The sequence below is a fragment of the Erythrolamprus reginae genome, chromosome 1 (genome assembly GCF_031021105.1).
Source record: "Erythrolamprus reginae isolate rEryReg1 chromosome 1, rEryReg1.hap1, whole genome shotgun sequence".
Classification (NCBI taxonomy): domain Eukaryota; kingdom Metazoa; phylum Chordata; class Lepidosauria; order Squamata; family Dipsadidae; genus Erythrolamprus; species Erythrolamprus reginae.
Genome location: NC_091950.1, coordinates 24,916,270 through 24,939,345, shown reverse-complemented (window position 1 = coordinate 24,939,345; position 23,076 = coordinate 24,916,270). Strand labels below are relative to the sequence as shown.

Sequence of the window (23,076 nt, the reverse complement as noted above, 5' to 3'; positions counted from 1 at the left end):
GTAGCAGTGACCAGAGGTAGGCAATGGGATTATTCCTTAAATCCCCGGTTGGCTTGCATCTTCTTGTAATAGTTTTCTGTCTCTTCTGCTTGCCCGTCCTTTTCCCCCACCATTAAGCTAGCGGGTTTCCTCCGCAGCGTGGACTCCCGGCTGGAGGCCCCCAGAAGGCTGTCTCCGGGGCTGGATTCCGTGGAAATCAACGATGCGCTCCCTCCCAGCCCCACTGACACGTTGATGGTGGCCACGCTGCCGTAACGGGCCTCCTCCTGTTCAATGTCGCTGACAGAGGATCCCGGTGAAACTCCGGCGCTTTTGGCAGGCCGGAACCCATGGTAATCTTTGCTCATCTCATTGAGCTCGTAAGCATCTTGGCTCTCCGATGGTTTCTGGGTGGCCTTCCATTCCCAAGGGCCATTTCCGGAAGAGAGGTGTACGACCGGGTGGTGAGGGGCGTGAGCATCGATGGTCACCACGCTAGAGCTGTCTCTTTCCGACGGAGAGCAGTACTGGGAGGAGTCGGAACTGGTGGAGGATGAAGAGGTCTCTGAATGCTTGGGTGTCACCGAGACCATCCCGGGTTGCTTGGACATGGCAATCACCTGCATGAGGCGCGGTGGGTTGGCCACCCGTTGGGCGGCTCCCTTCTCCGCCATCATCATCCACTTAGCCCTCACGGCGGAGCTACTTTTGGGTGAAATGTTAGCGCCGGCATTCGCTTGACTTTCCTCAGGAATGTGGACCAGTTGAGTGGCCCTGGGTCTTGGCTGGATGAGGACCCGGGGACCCATGGAGGCACGCTCAGCCGTTCGCGCCTGGACAGTGGGGTACAAGGAAGGTGGGATGTGGTCCTCCTCTTCTCCAGCCAAGGAATCGGAGGCAACCCGCCTCGCCACCTCTTCCGCCAAGGTCATTCCACGGCCTTCCACCGATTTCTGTTTCCATTCGGTGATCAGCTGTTTCGATCGGGAGGCGTCCACCGGGACGTGGATGGTCATATGGCGGCGAGCGGGGTCGTCCATTGATGGGGTGCTGACTCGTGGTAGCGTGTTGCTGAAGGTCACCATGTTTTCTTTGCCCATAGGGCTCCGGGGTGCCAAAAGGTCCACGTCAACACTTGCCCGTTTCAAGCTGCCCAGCGAGTTTTTCTCACGTGGCACTTGCCGGTTCATACCTTCCAGCCGGGTCTGGGGGTTGAGCTCATCGGTGCTGACCGATTTGTTCTGGTGGTAAACGGAGTCATGCCCGCGTTGTGTCAGAGCCCGGAGAGCGTCCTTGGCAGGAGGGTGAGAGGGAACCTTTTCTATCGGTGCCCGGAAGTTGCCCACTGCGTGATAGGCCTGTGTGTAGCAAAGAACATAGGGTAAAGATCTGAAAAGGCTCAGAGGTGGATGGAAATAGATATTGTCTTGTTCTCTATTTTAAATACAGTGGTACCTCTACCTACAAACGCCTCTACTTATGAACCTTTTTAGATAAGAATCAGTTGTTCAAGATTTTTTTGCCTCTTCTCAAGAATCATTTTCCACTTACAAACCCGAGCTTCAAAAACTGTAACGGGAAAAGGCAGGGAAAAACTATGGGGCCTCTCTAGGAATCTCCTAGGAGGAAACAGGGCTGGAAAAGGTGGGGAGAAGCATCTGTGGGGCCTCTCTAGGAATCTCCTGGGAGGAAACAGGGCCTCCACCCTTCCTGTGGTTTCCCCAATCACACACATTATTTGCTTTTACATTGATTCCTATGGGAAAAATTGAACCGGGTGTTCAAGATTTTTTTGCCTCTTCTCAAGAACCATTTTCCACTTACAAACCCAAGCTTCTGAAACTGTAACTGGAAAAGGTGGGGAGAAGCCTCCGTGGGGTCTCTCTAGGAATCTCCTGGGAGGAAACAGGAGTGGAAAAGGCAGAGAGAAGCCTCTCTGGGGCCTCTCTAGGAATCTCCTGGGAGGAAACAGGACTGGAAAAGGTGGGGGAAAGCCTCTGTGGGGCCTCTCTAGAAATCTCCTGGGAGGAAACAGGGCCGGAAAAGTTGGGGAGAAGCCTCCGTGGGGCCTCTCTAGGAATGTCCTGGGAAGAAACAGGGCCGGAAAATGCAGGGAGAAGTCTCCGTGGGGCCTCTCTAGGAATCTCCTGGGAGGAAACAGGGCCGGAAAATGCAGGGAGAAGCCTCCGTGGGGCCTCTCTAGGAATCTCCTGGGAGAAAACAAGGCCTCCACCCTCCCTGTGGTTTCCCCAATCGCACGCATTATTTGCTTTTACATTGATTCCTATGGGAAAAATTGCTTCTTCTTACAAACTTTTCTACTTAAGAACCTGGTCACAGGAACGAATTAAGTTCGTAAATAGAAGTACCACTGTACCATATTTTCGGAGTATAAGACGCATCAGAGGATAAGACACACCTCAGTTTGGGGGAAGCAAAATTGGGGGGGGGAACCTACCCACCAGGTGTTCATCTGGCTAGCATCCTTAGTCTGTTCAGATTCAGCACATTATTTTATCACCTGGTTAGGGCTGAAAAAAAAACCTTTTTCACAGGGAGTAGGAATGAAAACAAGCCTGCAAAGACTTGGGGCTGGAAAAAACCTTTGGAGGGCGTAGGAAGCTGGGAACATCATTAGCACCTAGTTAGGGCTGGGGAAAAAGCTTTAAAAAACCCTACATTCGAAGTATAAAATACACCCAAATTTTCAGTCTCTTTTAGGGAGGAAAGGGTGCATCTTATACTCCAAAATAAATATGGTAAGTAAAACTTATTTGGTATAGCTCTCTGGCACTCTATGTTCTGACCCAGTCTTCACAAGTAGTGATAAGACCTGTACTCATGAGTAAAACAAACCCCTTTCTATAACCAGTCACACGGATAAATTATTCACACGGATAAATAAAAAAATAAGGGAAAGCAAGTAGGATGCTTGGCTGCATAGCTAGAGGTATAACAAGCAGGAAGAGGGAGATTGTGATCCCCTTATATAGAGCGCTGGTGAGACCACATTTGGAATACTGTGTTCAGTTCTGGAGACCTCACCTACAAAAAGATATTGACAAAATTGAACGGGTCCAAAGACGGGCTACAAGAATGGTGGAAGGTCTTAAGCACAAAACGTATCAGGAAAGACTTAATGAATTCAATCTGTATAGTCTGGAGGACAGAAGGAAAAGGGGGGACATGATCGAAACATTTAAATATATTAAAGGGTTAAATAAGGTTCAGGAGGGAAGTGTTTTTAATAGGAAAGTGAACACAAGAACAAGGGGACACAATCTGAAGTTAGTTGGGGGAAAGATCAAAAGCAACATGAGAAAATATTATTTGACTGAAAGAGTAGTAGATCCTTGGAACAAACTTCCAGCAGACGTGGTAGATAAATCCACAGTAACTGAATTTAAACATGCCTGGGATAAACATATATCCATCCTAAGATAAAATACAGAAAATAGTATAAGGGCAGACTAGATGGACCAGGAGGTCTTTTTCTGCCGTCAGACTTCTATGTTTCTATGTTTCTATGTAATTAGAAACATAGAAACATAGAAGATTGAGGGCAGAAAAAGACTTTATGGTCCATCTAGTCTGCCCTTATACTATTTCCTGTATTTTATCTTAGGGTGGATATATGTTTATCCCAGGCATGTTTAAATTCAGTTACTGCGGATTTACCAACTACATCTGCTGGAAGTTTGTTCCAAGCATCTTCTACTCTTTCAGTCAAATAATATTTTCTTACTTCTAATCTTTCAGCCAACTAACCTCAGATTGTGCCCCCTTGTTCTTGTGTTCACTTTCCTATTAAAAACACTTCTCAACTAATTTGACTAATTGAGAAGTCCCAAGTTTGTTGAGACTTCTCAATTAGTCCCAACAAACCTGGGTTTAGCCAAGAAAGCGGAACTGCTTGCTGTATACAGTGGTACCTCGACATACGAGTTTAATTCGTTCCAGACCCGAGCTCGTAAGTCGATCAACTCGCATCTCGAACTTTAGACTTTGTTTTTCACGCCGAGATAACCAGAAGCAAGGAGATTCTTGCGCCACCTAGTGGACGCTCGGCTCGTATCCCGAATTTGAGCTCGGGTGTTGAACAGAAATTCTGCTCGCGTTGCGGCTCGTAATTTGGAATACTCGCATGTGGAGCAGCTCGTATCTAGAGGTACTACTGTACTAGAAACAAATGGTTGTTCGCAACAACCGGCCACTCCCAAACCCCTCCTATTTATTTCCTAGCCAGGGAGGGGCTGGCTATCGTCTGCGTGTGGTTCTCCCTCTCCTCTCTTTTCCTCTCTGGGATGGGACCAGTAGTGGATTGCTACCGGTACAGATAAGGACATTGCACCGGTAGCGAAAGTTGAGCTGCACAAGCCGCTTTGCATCTCCTGCTTGTGCGTGTACACGTCCTAGTGAGATTTTGCTTCTGCGCATGCGCAGGAAATTAAATTTCATGAGGGGAAGGTGCATGGGTGTGAGATTTTGGCTGGTTTTTTGCTTCTGCGCATGCGGGAAAGCAAAAAAACAAAATCACCAAAATCTTGCACACGCATGAGATTTTGCTTCCTGCGTAACTCTTTAAAAACCTGCATGCTATGAAATTTTGTTTGAATGTTTGATTAGTATACATTCAAATGACAAAATATATATAGTTATATAGTCCTCGGAGAGGGGAGGCATACAAATCTAATAAATAAATAAATAAATAAATAAATAAATAAATAAACAAACAAACAAACAAACAATAATAATAATAATAATAATAATAATAATAATAATAATAATAATAATAATAATTATTATTATTATTATTATTATTATTCTCCTCTGTTCTGTTCTGTTCTATTGCTATTTTCTGCTCCATATAGAAACATAGAAACATAGAAACATAGAAACATAGAAACATAGAAACATAGAAACATAGAAACATAGAAACATAGAAACATAGAAACATAGAAGACTGACGGCAGAAAAAGACCTCATGGTCCATCTAGTCTGCCCTTATACTATTTCCTGTATTTTATCTTACAATGGATATATGTTTATCCCAGGCATGTTTAAATTCAGTTACTGTGGATTTACCAACCACGTCTGCTGGAAGTTTGTTCCAAGGATCTACTACTCTTTCAGTAAAATAATATTTTCTCATGCTGCCTTTGATCTTTCCCCCAACTAACTTCAGATTGTGTCCCCTTGTTCTTGTGTTCACTTTCCTATTAAAAACACTTCCCTCCTGAACCTTATTTAACCCTTTAACATATTTAAATGTTTCGATCATGTCCCCCCTTTCCCTTCTGTCCTCCAGACTATACAGATTGAGTTCATTAAGTCTTTCCTGATACGTTTTATGCTTAAGACCTTCCACCATTCTTGTAGCCCGTCTTTGGACCCGTTCAATTTTGTCAATATCTTTTTGTAGGTGAGGTCTCCAGAACTGAACACAGTACTGTACTCCAAAATATTCTATTCTGTTCTGTTGTGTTCTATTCTATTCTATTCCTATTTTCGGTTCCATATTCTATTCTGTTCTATTCTATTCCTATTTTCTGCTCCATATTCTATTCTATTCTATTCTATTCCTATTTTCTGCTCCATATTCTATTCTGTTCTATTCTATTCCTATTTTTGGTTCCATATTCTATTCTGTTCTGTTTTGCTCTGTTCTGTTTTGTTCTGTTCTATTCTATTCCTATTTTCTATTCCATATTCTATTCTGTTCTGTTCTATTCTATTCCTATTTTCTGTTCCATATTCTATTCTAATCTATTCTGTTCTGTTCCTTATTCTGTTCTGTTCTCTGTTCCATTCCATTCCACTCCACTCCCCTGTATTCTATTTTTAGTCAACAGTTGCCCTTCTGTCCCCTGCCCCTTCTTCCCACGGCCCTTGGAAGAACAGGCACTCACCAAGTAAGCAGCAATGCCAGAACCAATCAAGAAGCCCACGTAAACATCGATAGGGTGGCTGCGGTACTGGGTGATCTGCGTCAAGCCACAGATGCCAGCTGCGATGGCGAAACCAAACACCAAGATTGGCTTGAGGAGCTTGGTGCTGTCTGAGATGATGGAGTTGAAATACATCTGTGGATGATAACGGAGACATGGTCATCTTTCCAGGGTAAACCAGACAGGAAACATCACTAGATGAACTACTGCTACTTCATTTTAAGACTACACAAACACATCTTGCAAGTCTGAAAATACAAATTTCCCACCTGCCACTTTTAAATGCTAGACTCTTATTTTTTGGGGGGGGGTGGGGGGGTGTTCTTCCTAAGTTACTTTCTTTGACTATTGAACAATTTGTGGGCTCCGGCCTTTCTTGTCTAATTATCTGCTAGGGCAGTGATTTTCAACCTTTTTTGAACCGCGGCACATTTTTTACATTTACAAAATCCTGGGGCACACCACCAACCAAAATGACACAAAATGACACTCTAAGACACTCTCCTCTCTTTTTCCATCCCTGTCTCCTCCCCCTCTTGTGTGTGTGTATGTATACATACTCTTGAACCATTTCCAAAAACAGGTGAGGGCTGGGGGGTTTTCTCTCTTATTTTTTGGGTGCTTTTTATCATATGCTTTAAATCAAGAGTCACTTCTCTCTCTCTTTTGTTTCTCTCTCTTTCCTCTCATTCTCTGTCTCAATCGTTTTCCCATTTCTCTTTTTTCCTCCCCTTTTTGCTCATTTCTCTCTCTCCCTTCCTCTCCTTTTCTCTCTCTCTTGCTTTCTATCTCTTTCTCTCTCTCTTGCTTTCTCTCTCTCACTTGCTTTCTCTCTCACTTTCTTTCTTTCTCTCTCTCTTTCTCTTTCTTTCTTTCTCTCTCTCTCTTTCTCTCTCTCTTGCTTTCTTTCTCTCTGTCTCCCTCTCAGCAAAAAGTTATGAGACCAGAACCTGAGCTTCCTTCTTCGCGGCACACCTGACCATGTCTCGCGGCACACTAGTGTGCCACGGCACACTGGTTGAAAAACACTGTGCTAGGGAACATCTCTCTTCTCTTCTTTCCTTCCCTAAGATCATCTATGTAGTTTGTTATACAGCAACCCAATTGCTTAAGAGCCGGGGTGGCGCAGTGGTTAGAGTGCATCACTGCAGGCTACTCCAGCTAACTGCTGGCTGTAGTTCAGCAGTTCAAACCTCACCAACAGCTCAAGGTTGACTCCACCTTCCATCCTTCTGAGGTGGGTAAAATGAAGATCCAGATTGTTGGGGGCGATAGGCTGATTCTGTAAACTGCTTAGAGAGGGCTGTAAAAGCTCTAGGGAGCGGTATATAAGTCTAAATGCTATTGCTATTGCTATTACTATCTGGAACTTTCTGCTGGGTTGTGATTGAGGCAGAATGGCTTTGCTAAGTACAGCCCAATCACCCAGAGACGCTGAGCAGCATATAAATTATATAATCATTTATTTATTTATTAGATTTGTATGCTAAAATATTATAATATTATTATAATATTAATATAATAATATTAATATAAATAATATAATAATATAATAAATTATAAAATATTATAATATTTTCACAACCATATTATTATTGTTGTTGTTATTGTTATTGTTATTGTTATTGTTATTATTATTATTATTATTATTATTATTATTATTATTATTATTATTCTGTCAATACAACACAGCAAACGAGATCACTATGCTGGATTTCGTATTTCATCACCAGTCGGCCGCTTCCCAAGCACCTAGGACTGCGTGATGTAGCGGCGAATTATGTTTGCCGATCCCAGTAAAGCGGCCTTTTGCAATTGACAGATGGAGATTTTTTCTATTCCGATGATTTTCAAATGTCCGCTGAGATCCTTTGGCACTGCGCCCAGCGTGCCAAGTACCACTGGGACCACTTTCACTGGCTTATGCCAGAGTCGTTGCAGCTCGATTTTTAGATCTTCGTATTTCACTAATTTCTCTAGCTGCTTCTCTTCAATTCTACTGTCCCCTGGGATTGCGATGTTGATGATCTATACTTTCTTTTTCTCCACAATCAGGATGTCTGGTGTGTTATGCTTATTTTTAATTATTTATAATAATAATAATAATAATAATTATTATTATTATTATTATTATTATTATTATTATTATTATCATCATCATCATCATCATCATTTAGATTTGCATGCTGCCCTCCTCTGAAGATTCGGACCCACATGAAGTCACAGCTACCAATGTGTTGGCCTTCATTTGCATCACATTTTTCCTGAGAACCAAGGATGTGGCAGGATGTTAAATGGATGGATGGACAAACAAGAGAACCTAGACCAGTGATGGCGAACCATTTTTTCCTCGGGTGCCAAACAAGCGTGCATGTACACTATTGCACATGCGCGAGTGCCCAGACCCATAATTCAATGACTGGGAAAGGCGAAAACTGCTTCCCCACCTCCTGGAGCCCCACTGGAGGCTGGAAATGGCCTGTTTCCCAACTTCTGGTGGGACCAGTAGGCTTGTTTTTCACCCTCCCCAGGCTCCAAAGGATTTCCTGGAGCCAGGGAGGGCAAATATGCCCTCCTCCATCCCCCCCGGAGGCTCTTTGGAAGCCAAACCGCCCTCCCAGAGTCTCTGTGCAAGCCAAAAATCAGCTGCCTGGCACAAACATGCATGTTGGAATTTAGCTAGGGCAACGGCCCGCGAGCCAGCGCGTGCCACCCTGTGGCACCCGTGCCATAGGTTCGCCATCACTGACCTAGACCATTGATGGCAAATCTTTTTTTCCCTTGGGTGCCGAAAGCGCATGCGTGCATGCTATTGCGCATGTGTGAGTACCCACACGCATAATTCAATGCCTGGAGAGGGCAAAAACAGCCATTTACTTATTTACTTATTTACTTATTTACATATTTACATATTTACCTATTTACCTATTTACCTATTTACCTACTTACCTACTTTACTTACTTTACTTACTTTACTTACTTTACTTACTTTACTTACTTACTTTACTTACTTTACTTACTTACTTTACTTACTTTACTTTCTTTACTTACTTACTTACTTACTTTACTTACTTTACTTACTTACTTACTTTACTTACTTTACTTACTTACTTACTTACTTTACTTACTTACTTATTCGATTTTTATGCCGCCCTTCTCCTTAGACTCAGGGTGCCTTACAACATGTTAGTAATAGCACTTTTTAACAGAGCCAGCCTATTGCCCCCACAATCCGGGTCCTCATTTTACCCACCTCGGAAGGATGGAAGGCTGAGTCAACCTTGAGCCGGTGATGAGATCTGAACCGCTGACCTGCAGATCTACAGTCAGCTTCAGTGGCCTGCAGTACAGCACTCTACCTGCTGCGCCACCCCGGCTCTTCTGCTCCCCCTGGGAAGGCCTCTGGAGTCTTCCATCTGAGGTCAGGAAAATGAGGACCCAGATTGTTGGGGGCAATATGCTGACCCAGTAAAACCCTTAGAAAAGGCTATGAAGCAATGTGAAGCGGTCTAAAAGTCTACGTGCTGTTGCTATTTGGAAACCCTACCAAAACCCTGCATTTTTGTACTTTTTCAACTATACTTTCCTGCCAATTTTTCATTACTGGCACGAAATAATTTTTACGTTCCAGTGAATCGTTTTGGCAACACTGTTATCTAGTTGCTTGTGGTCTGTTTGTACTAGCTTCTTGCGTGACTTGAGTATAGGATCCACTGCTTCTTTGTTGTTGTGCTTCAGTCTGAGGCTCCTCAGGGAACGGCTGGAAATCTGCCGGCTCCATGCTCAGAGGGGGAGGACGAGGAACAGGAGGAGGACGAGGACCAGGCAGATGGGGAAGAGGAATGCCAGGACGAAGAGGAGGGAGAACAGCCTGAGACCCCCAGGGGGGAGCTCTCCCCAGCGAGTAGCCTGGAATCCTTAGATGAGAACGCACAAGCCATCATCGATATGAGGCAGAGAAGGGCAGCACAACGAAGGGGACAATTAGCCAGGTATTTCCATCCCTAATAGGCAACAGCTGGGTTTGGGTGTGGTTCTCCTCAGAAAGGTTGAAAAGGCAGGCCCGCCCTTCCTGTGTTGTGGAGAGTTATCTTTTGGGAGTCCTGTGACCTTGCTTCGATCCTTGGCGTCTCTGATTCTGGTTTGTGGCCTCGAAGGCTGAAAACTTGGGGGAGGCGTGGGTTTTATTATCTACAGTGGTGGGTGTGCCAGCAAGAAGCCTGTTGTATTGTCTGGCCGTCGTGACTCTTCTGTGAAGCCTCATAGCATTCCAGTTTGTAAGAACAGTTTTTGTTCTCTGTGTTTGTTTTCAAAGATATAAAGTGACTTTGCTTTTTACCAGCGTGTCTGGCTGCTTTTTTCAGTTGGTGTTGAAGTCTGGGTGCACCCAGACAGAACATTTGTACAATCTGAACTTTGAATGTTTGACGTCCTTTTCAGATCTCTAGCCTTGACTCCATCAGTTTGAATGGCTTGCACTTGGCCAATCAAAACCAACCCTTCAGTTTCTTTCAATTCCAGTTGTAAGCCATTCCCAGGTTTTATCTTTATTCACTTTCCCTTCGAATATCTCAGGGACCGCCTTCTGCCGCACGAATCCCAGCGACCAATTAGGTCCCACAGAGTTGGCCTTCTCCGGGTCCCGTCGACTAAACAATGTCGTCTGGCGGGACCCAGGGGGAGAGCCTTCTCTATGGCGGCCCCGACCTTCTGGAACCAGCTCCCTCCGGAGATTAGGATTGCCCCCACCCTCCTTGCCTTTCGAAAACTTCTTAAAACCCACCTCTGCCGTCAGGCATGGGGGAACTGAGATATTCTTTCCCCCTAGGCCTTTACAATTTACGCATGGTATGTTTGTATGTATGTTTGGTTTTATAATAAGGATTTTTTAGTTGCTTAGTATTGGATTGTTACATGCTATTTTTTGTCACTGTTGTTAGCCGCCCTGAGTCTGCGGAGAGGGGCGGCATACAAATCCAACAAATTGCAAATAAAGGACAAGCATTATGTTTGCAGTACCAAAGGGGGGAAAAAATGAAATTTCATTTCATTAGGTTGAAATGTAATTACAGTTCATTGCAGTTAATGCAATTATGCCCCAGTATGCCTTTAATAATATTCTCTTTCTGTTGCATTAAAAACATAATTGCATCTCAGCTATTGTCGGTTTTAAATAGCATTTCTCTATTGTACGGCACGCAGGATTCTTAATGAGCCTAATTCTTTCCAGTATTGACGTGAACAAGTAAAACTCACGGATACGTAGACAGCAGCAAAAGCAGAGAGGGTGGCATGCTGGGAAGGGAACGTTTTCCTGGAAGGGAGAAAGAAATGATACAACCATCCATGATCCGTCTGCAGTCGGAAGAGCTTAATTTCACAACACGCTGACAAGCACAACCAGAAACTGCATTTAGAAAGAAGCCCTTAAGCATTTCTTAAACCCTTCTGCTCTCCAGACCCCAATTTTAAAAAATTAATGTGGGCTCCAAGAAAGCGTCTGTTGGCCTGGGTTATATTTAGTGATATTTATTGTGTTAAAAATTAAAAGTGACACATTAATAGCATATACAGTGATCCCTCGATTATCGCGAGGGTTCCGTTCCAAGACCCCTCGCGATAATCGATTTTTCGCGATGTAGGGTTGCAGAAGTAAAAACACCATCTGCGCATGCGCGCCCTTTTTTTCATGGCCGCGCATGCACAGATGGTGGAGTTTGCGTGGGCGGCGGGGAAGACCCAGGGAAGGTTCCTTCGGCCGCCCAGCAGCTGATCTGCTCGGCAGCGCAGCAGCAGCGAGCAGACGAAGATCGGGGTTTCCCCGCCGCCCACGCAAAGGGGAAACCCTGATTCGGCTCCTCGCTGCGCTGCCGAGCAGATCAGCTGCTGGGCGGCCGAAGGAACCTTCCCTGGGTCTTCCTCGCTGATGCCCCCGCTCGCCCGCCCGCCCGCCGCCCGCCCGCCGCCCGCCAGCAAGAGGGGGAGAGATAGAGAAAGAGAGAGAAGGAAAGAAAGAGATGAGAGAGGGAGGAAGAGAGTGTGAGAGAGGAAGAAGCAAGATAGGGTGGGAAAAATCGCGATATAGCGTTTCACGAAGAACGAGATCGTGAAAATCGAGGGATCACTGTATATGGAATCGTGTAAAAAACCATCAACATTAAACCCATTCAGCTTGTCCTTGAGTTATGATGGCAATTGGGACATCCTTAAGTCAGTGTTTCCCAACCTTGGCAACTTGAAGATATTTGAACTTCAACTCCCAGAATTCCCCAGCCAGCAAATGCTGGCTGGGGAATTCTGGGAGTTGAAGTCCAAATATCTTCAAGTTGCCAAGGTTGGGAAACACTGCCTTAAGTGATGCAGTCATAAAGCACAAGGTCATGTGACTGCACCACTTAACGACAGAAATTCAGGCAGTTCTTGTGGTCATAACCCCAAGACAGGCAGGTCATTAAGTAGGAACTTAAAAGCAAAAGGGGAAACAGATTCAATCTGCCTATATGTCCATGTTTATACGTACAGTGGTACCTCTACTTACGAACTTAATTCGTTCCGTGACCAGGTTCTTAAGCAGAAATGTTTGTAATAAGAAGCAATTTTTCCCATAGGTATCAATGTAAAAGCAAATAATGTAAGGGGCGAGTACAAGTGCACTAGAGTGCCTTCCGTCCCCTGTCCTATTGCTCTCCTATATCTCCTATTTTTAATATCTTGGTACCTCTTATCAACTTGGATATTGGCTAAACCTGGCTTTAAAACGGTGCAAGAAACAAGCACAATACAATTCTAAGAGTAAATTTCCAAATAACCGTCAGATTCTCCCCAACAATTGATGCAAATTTTACAAGAAACTGTGCTTGACAATATTGTTTTGATAGCAATTGATCAACTGAGGTAAGCTTGAATGAATAACATGCATTTATTTATTAAATGTATATGCTGCCCACCATGCTATCCAGAGTGACTATAAACTGAAGTTATAATAATTTTTAAATTAGAAATAACCAGACTGCACATGGCAGCAAAGGTTGGTTTCTAGAGCAGATGTAAAACAAAGTTAGGTGGACTCACCTGGCTGAGAGAATGGCATGCTGGTCTTGACCTGAGCAGATATCTTGAGTGATGTAAGGGTTGGACTCACAGGAGATGGCCAGGAGAGTATAGTTGGGCTTACAGACAGTCAAGAAGAAAGGGGCGTGGTATCCTGTGGCTAATTGGATGACATCGGTCACCAGGGCTGTGGCACAGAGGCCAAACACGTGGACACCTGAAGGGGGGAGCAAAGTCAGGTCAGGTTAGGGCCATGGAGTTGCTAGTACAGTGGTTCTCAAACTGGGGGCCGGCCCGGGACCCCTTTGGGGGTCGAACGACCGTTTCGCCTAAGACCCTGGGAAAAGACAAATTTCCCCTGGTGTTAGCAACTAAAGCTTCTATTCTGACACCTTGGGACATGTTTTTACAATCCGACCAATCAGGCGTTTACAGTGGGCGTGTCCCTCTGACCTTCCTGCCAATCAGCTTAAAGCTCTGTAGGTAAAATTGGTGCTAGGCTTATGGTTGGGGGGGGGGGGTTCACCATAACATGAAGAACCATATTAAGGGGTCGTGGCGTTAGAAAGGTTGAGAACCACTGTGCTAGTAGATGAATGAAAGGATAAGAGTAAGGAGGGGTCCTTGGTATATAACTGTGCAAAACAGACAATCAACAAGCCAAAAATAAAGAAAAAGAAGGGGAAAAAAGACCGAAACAGCTCCCTCATCAGTAATTTATTTATTTACTTATTTACTTATTTACTTATTTATTTATTTATTTATTTATTTATTTATTATTCATTTATTTATTATATTTGTATGCCACCCTTCTCTGAAAACTCGGGGCGGTTAACAACAATATAAAAAGACAATGTAAACAAATCTAATATTAAAAATAATCTAAAAAACCCCAATTTAAGGAACCAGTAATCAGCATCTAGATAAGTTTAGAGCCTCGATGGCGCAGTGGTTAGAGTGCAGTACTGCAAGCTACTTCTGTTGATCACCGGCTGCCAGCAGTTTGGCAGATCGAATCTCAGTGGGCTCGAGATTGACTCAGCCTTCCATCCTTCCAAGGTCGGTAAAATTGAGGACTCAGATTGTTGGTGGCAATAGGCTGATTCTCTGTAAACTGCTTAGAGAGGGCTGCAAAGCACTGTGAAGCGGTATATAAGTCTAAATGCTATTATTATTGCTTTAGAGCAGTGAGGGCAAACCTTTTTTCCCTTGGGTGCCAAAAGAGCGTGGGTGCACCCTGTCGCGCATGCATGAATGCCCACACCTATAATTCAATGCCTGGGGAGGGCGAAAACTGCTTCCACTGCCCCCCCTCTGAACGCCAGAAATAGCCTGCTTCACAAATTCTGGTGGGCCCAGTAGGATCGTGTTTTGCCCTCCCCAGGCTCCAAAGGCTTCCCTGGAGACAGAGGGGGGGGGATAAAAGCACCCTCCCCCATCCAGCCCGGAGGCTCTCTGGAAGCCAAAAACACTCTTCCAGAGCCTCCATGCGAGCCAAAAATCAGCTGGCCGGCACACACATGCACGTTGGAGCTGAGCTAGGGCAATGGCTCATGTGCCAGCAGATACGGCCCCGCGTGCCACCTGTGGCACCCGTGCCATAGGTTCACCATCGCTGCTATAAAGTAACACCAAAATTAATGTCAAACTAATGATCAAGAAATAAAAAATACCCCAATCAAGTAAGTGCCAAACAACAGCAAACAGCCCAGCCACAGAACTCCAGGGTCACCAACACTGACAGGGCAAGTCACTGGAACAGGGGTATCAAACTCAAGGCCCATGGCCTGGATCCGGCCCATGAAGATGGTAAGATCTTGCCCGCAGGGCTGCCCGGGAAACAACGAAAGACTGGACTGCATTGCCTCTGCCAGCAAAAACGCCAGCAAAAAGGTTGCTAAATCTGGCGTAGAATTTCCAGTCCCAATCACGGTTGTAAGTTGAGGATTACCTGTATAGAGCTGAGGGAAGGCCTAGGTTAGGGTTGTCAAATTCAAGGCCCGGGCGCCAAATGTGGCCCATGGGGTGTTTAGATCTGGCCCATAGGGCTATCCTGGAAAAAGCAAAGGACCGGGCGGTGAAAATGGGTTGGTGAGCTCCATTTTGGCTGCGACGGCTTCCTGAAACCCTCTGCCAGTAAAAATGGAGCTCAGGAGGGCCATGGGCCCATTTTCATCTGTGACAGCCTCCTGCAACCCATTATGGCTGGCAGAAGATTGCAGGAAGCTGTCGTAGCTGGAAATGGAGCTCGCCAGTCCGTTTTCTTTGGCAGAATGCTCAGGCCACCACAGGTGCTCCTGACACGACTGACATCCACACCCACTCCACTCCCCCCTGAGGTCAAACACAACCCTGATGTGGCCCTCCGTGAAATTGAGTCTGACACCCCTGGCCTAGGTTCAAGCTATTAAATTAGAGACGCTGGGGTGGCCAAAAAAGTCAAGATGTCAACTTCAACCTTGTGGTTATGGCATCATTGGGACATTCGATTCCAAAAAGAGGAAGGGTGGAAATAGGCTTACCCACAAATCGGACCGTCCTGCGCAGAAAGGAGTTGAAATTGCAACCACCGGCATTTATGCTGCCTTCAGTATTGCTACGGCCCTTCATCTTTGACTGCAAGCAATACACGATGCCTTCGCCCACCATGATCTGCCAAGCAAAACAGCAGCATCAGACACCAGCTCCTTCCTTCCTTCCTTCCTTCCTTCCTTCCTTCCTTCCTTCCTTCCTTCCTTCCTTCCTTCCTTCCTTCTTTCCTTCCTTCCTTCCATCTGCCTGCCCTGGACTCCCTCTCTCTATTTGAGGATGGACGTTCACTCCCAGAATTCCCCAGTCAGCACGAGAAATTAGAGGGGTCTATGCAGGGGTGAATTGCTTCGGTTGTGTTGTGTATGCGTGCACGCTATGTGCACATGTGCCCAGCGTGTTTTTGCTTCTGTGCATGTGCATTGGCTGCCAATTGGTTTCCGGACACAATTCAAAGTGTTGGTAATGACCTATAAAGCCCTACATGACATTGGGCCAGATTACTTGCAGGACCGCCTTCTGCCGTATGAGTCCCAGAGTCCAGTGAAGTCCTATAGAGTCGGCCTTCTCCGGGTCCCGTCAACTAGACAATGTCGCTTGGTGAGACCTAGGGGAAGAGCATTCTCTGTGTGGGCCCCAGCCCTGTGGAATCAGCTCCCCAAGAGATTCGCACTGTCCCCCCACCGTCCTCATCTTCCGCGAGAGTATTAAGACGCATTTATGCCACCAGGCCTGGGACGAGGAGACCTTAGCCCCCTGGCCGACTAATGTTATGCATGATTGTTGTCATAATGGGTATGATTGATTTTTAAGCTAAGTAGACTAGTTTACTTAGTTTTAATTAATTGGATTTAAGCTACTGTATTCTATTGTTTCTTTTTATATGTGGTAAGCCGCCCCGAGTCCTCGGAGAGGGGTGGCATACAAATCAAATCAAATCAAATCAGATCAGCATAAGATGCCATAGGTCTGCCACCGGAGCAGTTGCGCAAATTGCGCAATCTGCTAGCCTGCTACTGATGGCAGTCCATTACTGTACCGATAGCAACCCAGTACTGGCCCCATGGATGCTCTCCCTCCTGTGTTGCCTATGTAATCTAAACTGCTGCACAACCCTCGTTTCTGATCTTTAGGGCCTGGCTGAGGGCTTCTCCTGGTGGACCAAATGGACTTTCTGACCAGCAATCCAATTCAATTCAATTCAATTTATTAGATTTGTATGCCACCTCTCTCCGAAGACTCGGGGCGCCTCACAACGATAATAAAAACAATATTCCAGCGAAAACAAATCTAATATTAAAAAGCACATAAAACCCTATCATATTTTAAAAAGCAAACAACATATACATACCCAAACATAAATATATATATATATATTTTAAAAGCCTGGGGGAAAGGTGTCTCAACTCCCCCATGCCTGGCAGTATAGATGGTCTTGAGTAGTTTACGAAAGACAAGGAGTGTGGGGCAGTTCTAATCTCCGGGGGGAGTTGATTCCAGAGGGCCGGAGCTGCCACAGAGAAGGCTCTTCCCCTGGGGCCTGCCAAACGACATTGTTTGGTCGACGGGACCCGGAGAAGGCCAACTCTGTGGGATCTTATCGGTCGCTGGGATTCGTGCGGTAGCAGGCAGTTCCAGAGGTACTCTGGTCCAATGCCATGCAGGGCTTTAAAGGTCATAACCAACACTTTGAATTGTGACCGGAAACTGATTGGCAGCCAATGCAGGCCACAGAGTGTTGCAGAAACGTGGGCGAATCTGGGAAGCCCCATGATGGCTCTCGCGGCCGCATTCTGCACGATCTGAAGTTTCCGAACACTTTTCAGAGGTAGCCCCATGTAGAGAGCTCAGAGGGCCAAATTAGATAGGAAAACTCTAGCTTTGACGTCCATCTGGTGAGCATTTGCTAGTCACTGTTGGCAACGGTGGGGTTAATCAGGTTTGGGAATCGATCCAGCAGAATCCGTATGCCACCTTCCTCCAGCCAGCTCTCTACCAGATGCCTTGGGCCTTTAACTCCCAAATGGTGACTAAAAATTGTAGTCCTCCCAAACCATGTGAAGGGTCCCTGTTGGAGAAAGTTGCCTTGTGTATGAACCGTATGGTGGTGGTGGGAGGAAAGACAGCTGTTAGTAATCCAGGTGCTCTCCTTCAGGGTGAGAGAGTGGGACTTGGATCACAAAGATGGATCAGACGCCATCTTGAATCACTTCCTGCACTGTAAACATCCCAGAGAACATGGCGCTGGACCAGGCTACCTATGGCAGTGTTTCCCAACCTTGGTAACTTGAAAATATCTGGACTTCAACTCCCAGAATTCCCCAGCCAGCGAAGTCCAGATATCTTCAAGTTGCCAAGGTTGGGAAACACTGACCTATGGGACTGTCTTCTGCCTGTCAGAGTTCACAAAGCCAGCCTTTTCCGGCACTGCCAATAAGGTGGGGGCAGTGCAGATATCAGGAGCTAGCTAATTTCAGAGTCGGGGCAACCACAAAGAAGGCTCTTCCTGACACTGTGTAGCTGATGGGTACTATGAGTTCTCCCTGAGGCATGGAAGTCAACTGGGGGCCTTTAGACTAGTCACTAGTCCCTCCAGCTCAACCTAACCACATTGTAGTTGTGCAATCTCAACCTAACCGCATTGTAATTGTGCAACCTCAACCGCAGTGTAGTTGTGCAAAAAAACAGGAAGAGAGAGCATTAGAGTATTATGTACACAATCTTGAGTTGCACAAGATGAAGGGTTACAAATCCAATGCATAAAGGATTAGTAGAGAAATGTACCATGGCCCCAAGAACCAGTTTGGTGTAGTAACTAAGGGTGCTAGTCTAGAAACCAGGAGACTGTGAGTTCTAGTTCCCCACATTAAGCATGAAACCCGGCTGTGTGACTTTGAGCCAATCTCCAGGAGAGTGTGAAACTGTGTAGAGTTATGCATCAAAATTGGGTGGGTAACCTTGGGCCAATCACTGTCTCTCAGTCCCACCCACCTCACAGGGTTGTTGTTGTTGTTGTTGGGAAAATATGCAGTCATGGGCTGCTGCCCACATGGGGGGACACGCAGCAGGGGTAGCAAAAATGGAGCTTACATAGAGTAGACAATGTATATTTTTGAGTGCCTGTGTATAATATGTATGTACACATATGGCATATATACTTACTTACTTACTTACTTACTTACTTACATGCTTGCTTACTTACTTACTTACTTACTTACTTACTTACTTACTTACTTACTTACTTCCATGCTTCCATGCTTACATACTTACTTACATGCTTACTTACTTACTTACTTACATGCTTACTTACATGCTTACTTACTTACTTACTTACTTACATGCTTACTTACATGCTTGCTTACTTACTTACTTACATGCTTACTTACATGCTTACTTACTTACTTACTTACATGCTTACTTACATGCTTACTTACTTACTTACTTACTTACATGCTTACTTACATGCTTGCTTACTTACTTACTTACTTACATGCTTACTTACATGCTTACTTACTTACTTACTTACATGCTTACTTACATGCTTACTTACTTACATGCTTACTTACATGCTTACTTACTTACTTACTTACATGCTTGCTTACTTACTTACATGCTTGCTTGCTTACTTACTTACTTACTTACATGCTTACTTACATGCTTACTTACTTACTTACATGCTTACTTACTTACTTACATGCTTACTTACATGCTTACTTACATGCTTGCTTACTTACTTACTTACTTACTTACTTACTTACTTACATGCTTGCTTACTTACTTACTTACTTACTTACATGCTTACTTACATGCTTACTTACTTACTTACATGCTTGCTTACTTACTTACTTACATGCTTACTTACTTACTTACATGCTTGCTTACTTACTTACTTACTTACATGCTTACTTACATGCTTACTTACTTACTTACATGCTTACTTACTTACTTACATGCTTACTTACTTACTTACATGCTTGCTTGCTTACTTACTTACTTACATGCTTACTTACATGCTTACTTACTTACTTACTTATATGCTTACTTACATGCTTACTTACATGCTTACTTACTTACATGCTGACTTACTTGCTTACTTACTTACTTACATGCTTACTTACATGCTTACTTACTTACTTACATGCTTACTTACTTACATGCTTACTTACATACTTACTTGCTTACTTACTTACATGCTTACTTACTTGCTTGCTTACTTACTTACTTACTTACTTACTTACATGCTTACTTACATACTTACTTACTTATTTACTTACTTACATGCTTGCTTACATGCTTACTTACTTACTTACTTACTTACTTACATGCTTGCTTACTTACTTGCTTACTTACTTACTTACTTACTTACATGCTTACTTACATGCTTACTTACATGCTTACTTACTTACTTACTTACTTACATGCTTGCTTACTTACTTACTTACTTACTTACATGCTTACTTACATGCTTACTTACTTACTTACTTACATGCTTACTTACTTACTTACATGCTTGCTTGCTTGCTTGCTTACTTACTTACTTACTTACATGCTTACTTACTTACATGCTTGCTTGCTTACTTACTTACTTACTTACATGCTTACTTACTTACTAACTTACTTTCTTACATGCTTACTTACATGCTTACTTACTTACTTACATGCTTACTTACTTACTTACATGCTTACTTACATGCTTGCTTACTTACTTACATGCTTACTTACATGCTTACTTACTTACTTACTTATATGCTTACTTACATGCTTGCTTACTTACTTACTTACATGCTTACTTACTTGCTTGCTTACTTACTTACTTACATGCTTACTTACATGCTTACTTACTTACTTACATGCTTACTTACTTACTTACATGCTTACTTACATACTTACTTACTTACTTACTTACTTACATGCTTACTTACTTGCTTGCTTACTTACTTACTTACTTACATGCTTACTTACATACTTACTTACTTACTTATTTACTTACTTACTTACATGCTTGCTTACATGCTTACTTACTTACTTACTTACTTACTTACATGCTTGCTTACTTACTTACTTGCTTACTCACTTACTTACTTACTTACATGCTTACTTACTTACTTACATGCTTGCTTACTTACTTACTTGCTTACTTACTTACTTACTTACTTACTTACATGCTTACTTACTTACTTACTTACATGCTTGCTTACTTACTTACTTACTTACTTACTTACTTACTTACTTACTTACTTACTTACTTACTTACTTACTTACTTACTTACTTACTTACTGCATTTATATGCCACTCACTCCAAACGGACTCTGAGCGGCTAACAATAGTTATAAATACAGTAAAAAAAACCCCAAAAAACAGCACTAAAATCACTTGTATCATAAAATCCATACTTGCAACAATCAATCCTAATTCCAGGCCTGGCGGAAAAGCCAGGTTTTAACAGCTTTCCGGAAAATCAGTAGGGAGGAGATAATGCGAATCTCTGGGGGCAGTTGATTCCATAAGGTCGGAGCAGCCACAGAGAAGGCTCTTCCCCGAGGTCCCGCCAACCGACATTGTTTGGCAGACAGGACCTGGAGAAGGCCGACTCTGTGGGCCCTTACTGGCCGCAATGAGGTATGATATAGGATTAAATATATAGGATTAAATAGTATATTTTGGATGTTCAGGAATAGTAAATATCTTGTATCTCTTTAAGGTGAGGAGAGGGCAGGCACCTTGACGTGAGTGACGTCAAGTTGGCCACCTTTAAGCCAGTCACGTGACCTTTAAGCCACCTCCCGGTCACATGATTGTCAAGCCACTCCCACCCCAGTCACATGGCGGGCAAGCCACTCCTACCCAGTCACATGGCGGGCAAGCCACTCCTACCCGGTCACATGGTGGGCAAGCCACACCCACAAAATAAGCCACGCCCACAGGGTGGTAGTAAAAAAAAATGGGGCCCTTCACTGGAGGTAGGGAGTATCAGGCACGTTCGCCAGCTTGAGTTATTTATGCAAATAATAAAGGCAGAATATGAACAAACGGATTCATACTCACCGAAGCTGCAGGAGCAGCAAATGCCAAGCTCAGCAACATCAGCAACGGGATCATTTCTTCATTGCTTTCCACGTAGGGCATGGAAAGGGCTCGGTCGTAACACTGGAAGCCCACCTTGGCGGGCCGGAAGAGGTCCGTCAGCTCCAGGAAGTAGAGAGTCACGATGGAGGAAGCGACGATGGGCAACTGGAGGAGGGAAGGAAGCAAAAAAGATGGAGCCAGGTCAATAAAGTCTCTGCTAATGAGCCACCACATCTGGGAGCTGAAGAGAAATGGGGGAGGGGGTCTCAACACCCTTAAGCTACGATGTCCAGGTTAAACCTTTGAGCCACTTGATCCTCCATCTTCCTCCAGTTCTTAAGGCAGGGGGTGATGGGTAAGGAAACCATTAATACAGTGGTTCCTCTACCTAAGAACGCCTCTACTTACAAACTTTTCCATGTAAGAACCGGGTGTTCAAGATTTTTTTGCCTCTTCTCAAGAACCATTTTCCACTTACAAACCCGAGCCTCCGAAACTGTAACCGGAAAAGGCGGGGAGAAGCCTCCGTGGGGCCTCTCTAGGAATCTCCTGGGAGGAAACAGGGCCGGAAAAGTTGGGGAGAAGCCTCCGTGGGGCCTCTCTAGGAATCTCCTACGAGAAAAGAGGGCCGGAAAAGGCAGGGAGAAACCTCTGTGGGGCCTCTCTAGGAATCCCCTGGGAGGAAATAGGGCTGGAAAAGTTGGGGAGAAGCCTCCATGGGGCCTCTCTAGGAATCTCCTACGACAAAAGAGAGCTGGAAAACATGGGGGGAAGCCTCTGTGGTGCGTCTCTAGGAATCTCCTGGGAGGAAAGAGGTCCAGAAAAGGTGGGGAGAAGCCTCCATGGGGCCTCTCTAGGAATCTCTTGGGAGGAAACAGGGCCTCCACTCTCCCTGTGGTTTCCCCAATCGTCCGCATTATTTGCTTTTACATTGATTCCTATGGGAAAAACTGCTTCTTCTTACAAATTTTTCTACTTAAGAACTTGATCACGGAATGAATTAAGTTTGTAAGTAGAAGTACCACTGTATGGTGGGGGGGTTGTCCTTACCTCGACAAAGTAGAAGCAGGGAAGGAGAGTCATGCTGTCTTTGGGAGCCTTTGCCTTGTCCTTAGCAGAGATCATGGTGTCAACAGTGGGATTTATAGAAACGGGTGGGCAGGGCGTGGGAAAGAAATCCCCAGCTCAGCTTCTATTGGGAGACAAGATGTAGAACAATATAGCAATAGCATTTAGACTTGTATACCATTTCATAGTGCTTTTACAGCCCTCTCTAAGTGGTTTTACAGAATCATTCTATTGCCCCCAACAATCTGAGTCTTCATTTTACCCAGCAGGCTGAGCCACCCTTGAGCTGGTGGTGAGATTTGAACTGCTGAGCTACAGTTTAGCAGTATAGATATAGAGAGATGGAAGAAACTGCTACAATGGGAGGTGACAGAACCAGAAGTAGAATTCTACAAAACAGCAAAGCAGTATAGTACATCAGTAATGGCGAAGCTA

The 23,076-nt window shown here is 44.5% G+C and overlaps 1 protein-coding gene across 2 annotated transcripts; it reads right to left on the bottom strand.

Annotated features, from left to right (window-relative positions):
• Window positions 1–29: 29 nt before the first annotated feature.
• On the bottom strand, window positions 30–22,698 carry PLPPR3 (phospholipid phosphatase related 3). Of its 2 annotated transcripts, XM_070732713.1 has the most exons (7): window positions 22,624–22,698; window positions 21,553–21,738; window positions 15,500–15,629; window positions 12,999–13,194; window positions 11,184–11,241; window positions 5,889–6,062; window positions 30–1,337 (listed from the first exon to the last, which is right to left on the bottom strand). In XM_070732713.1, the coding sequence occupies exons 1-7, from the start codon at window positions 22,696–22,698 to the stop codon at window positions 30–32; spliced, it is 2,127 nt and encodes a 708-aa protein (XP_070588814.1). The 2 variants fall into 2 exon arrangements, with proteins under 2 accessions (XP_070588814.1, XP_070588825.1); XM_070732724.1 differs by lacking the exon at window positions 5,889–6,062.
• Window positions 22,699–23,076: the final 378 nt, after the last annotated feature.

What these genes read in the sequence shown, in the direction of transcription:
- PLPPR3 (XM_070732713.1), bottom strand. Translation starts at nt 22,698, where the DNA reads ATGATCTCTGCTAAGGACAAGGCAAAGGCTCCCAAAGACAGCATGACT. An exon ending in CAGGACGGTCCGATTTGTGG is followed by an intron (nt 13,195 to 15,499) that starts GTAAGCCTATTT and finishes TCCCCCCTTCAG; the next exon opens with GTGTCCACGTGTTTGGCCTC. An exon ending in CATGCCATTCTCTCAGCCAG is followed by an intron (nt 11,242 to 12,998) that starts GTGAGTCCACCT and finishes TCTCCCTTCCAG; the next exon opens with GAAAACGTTCCCTTCCCAGC.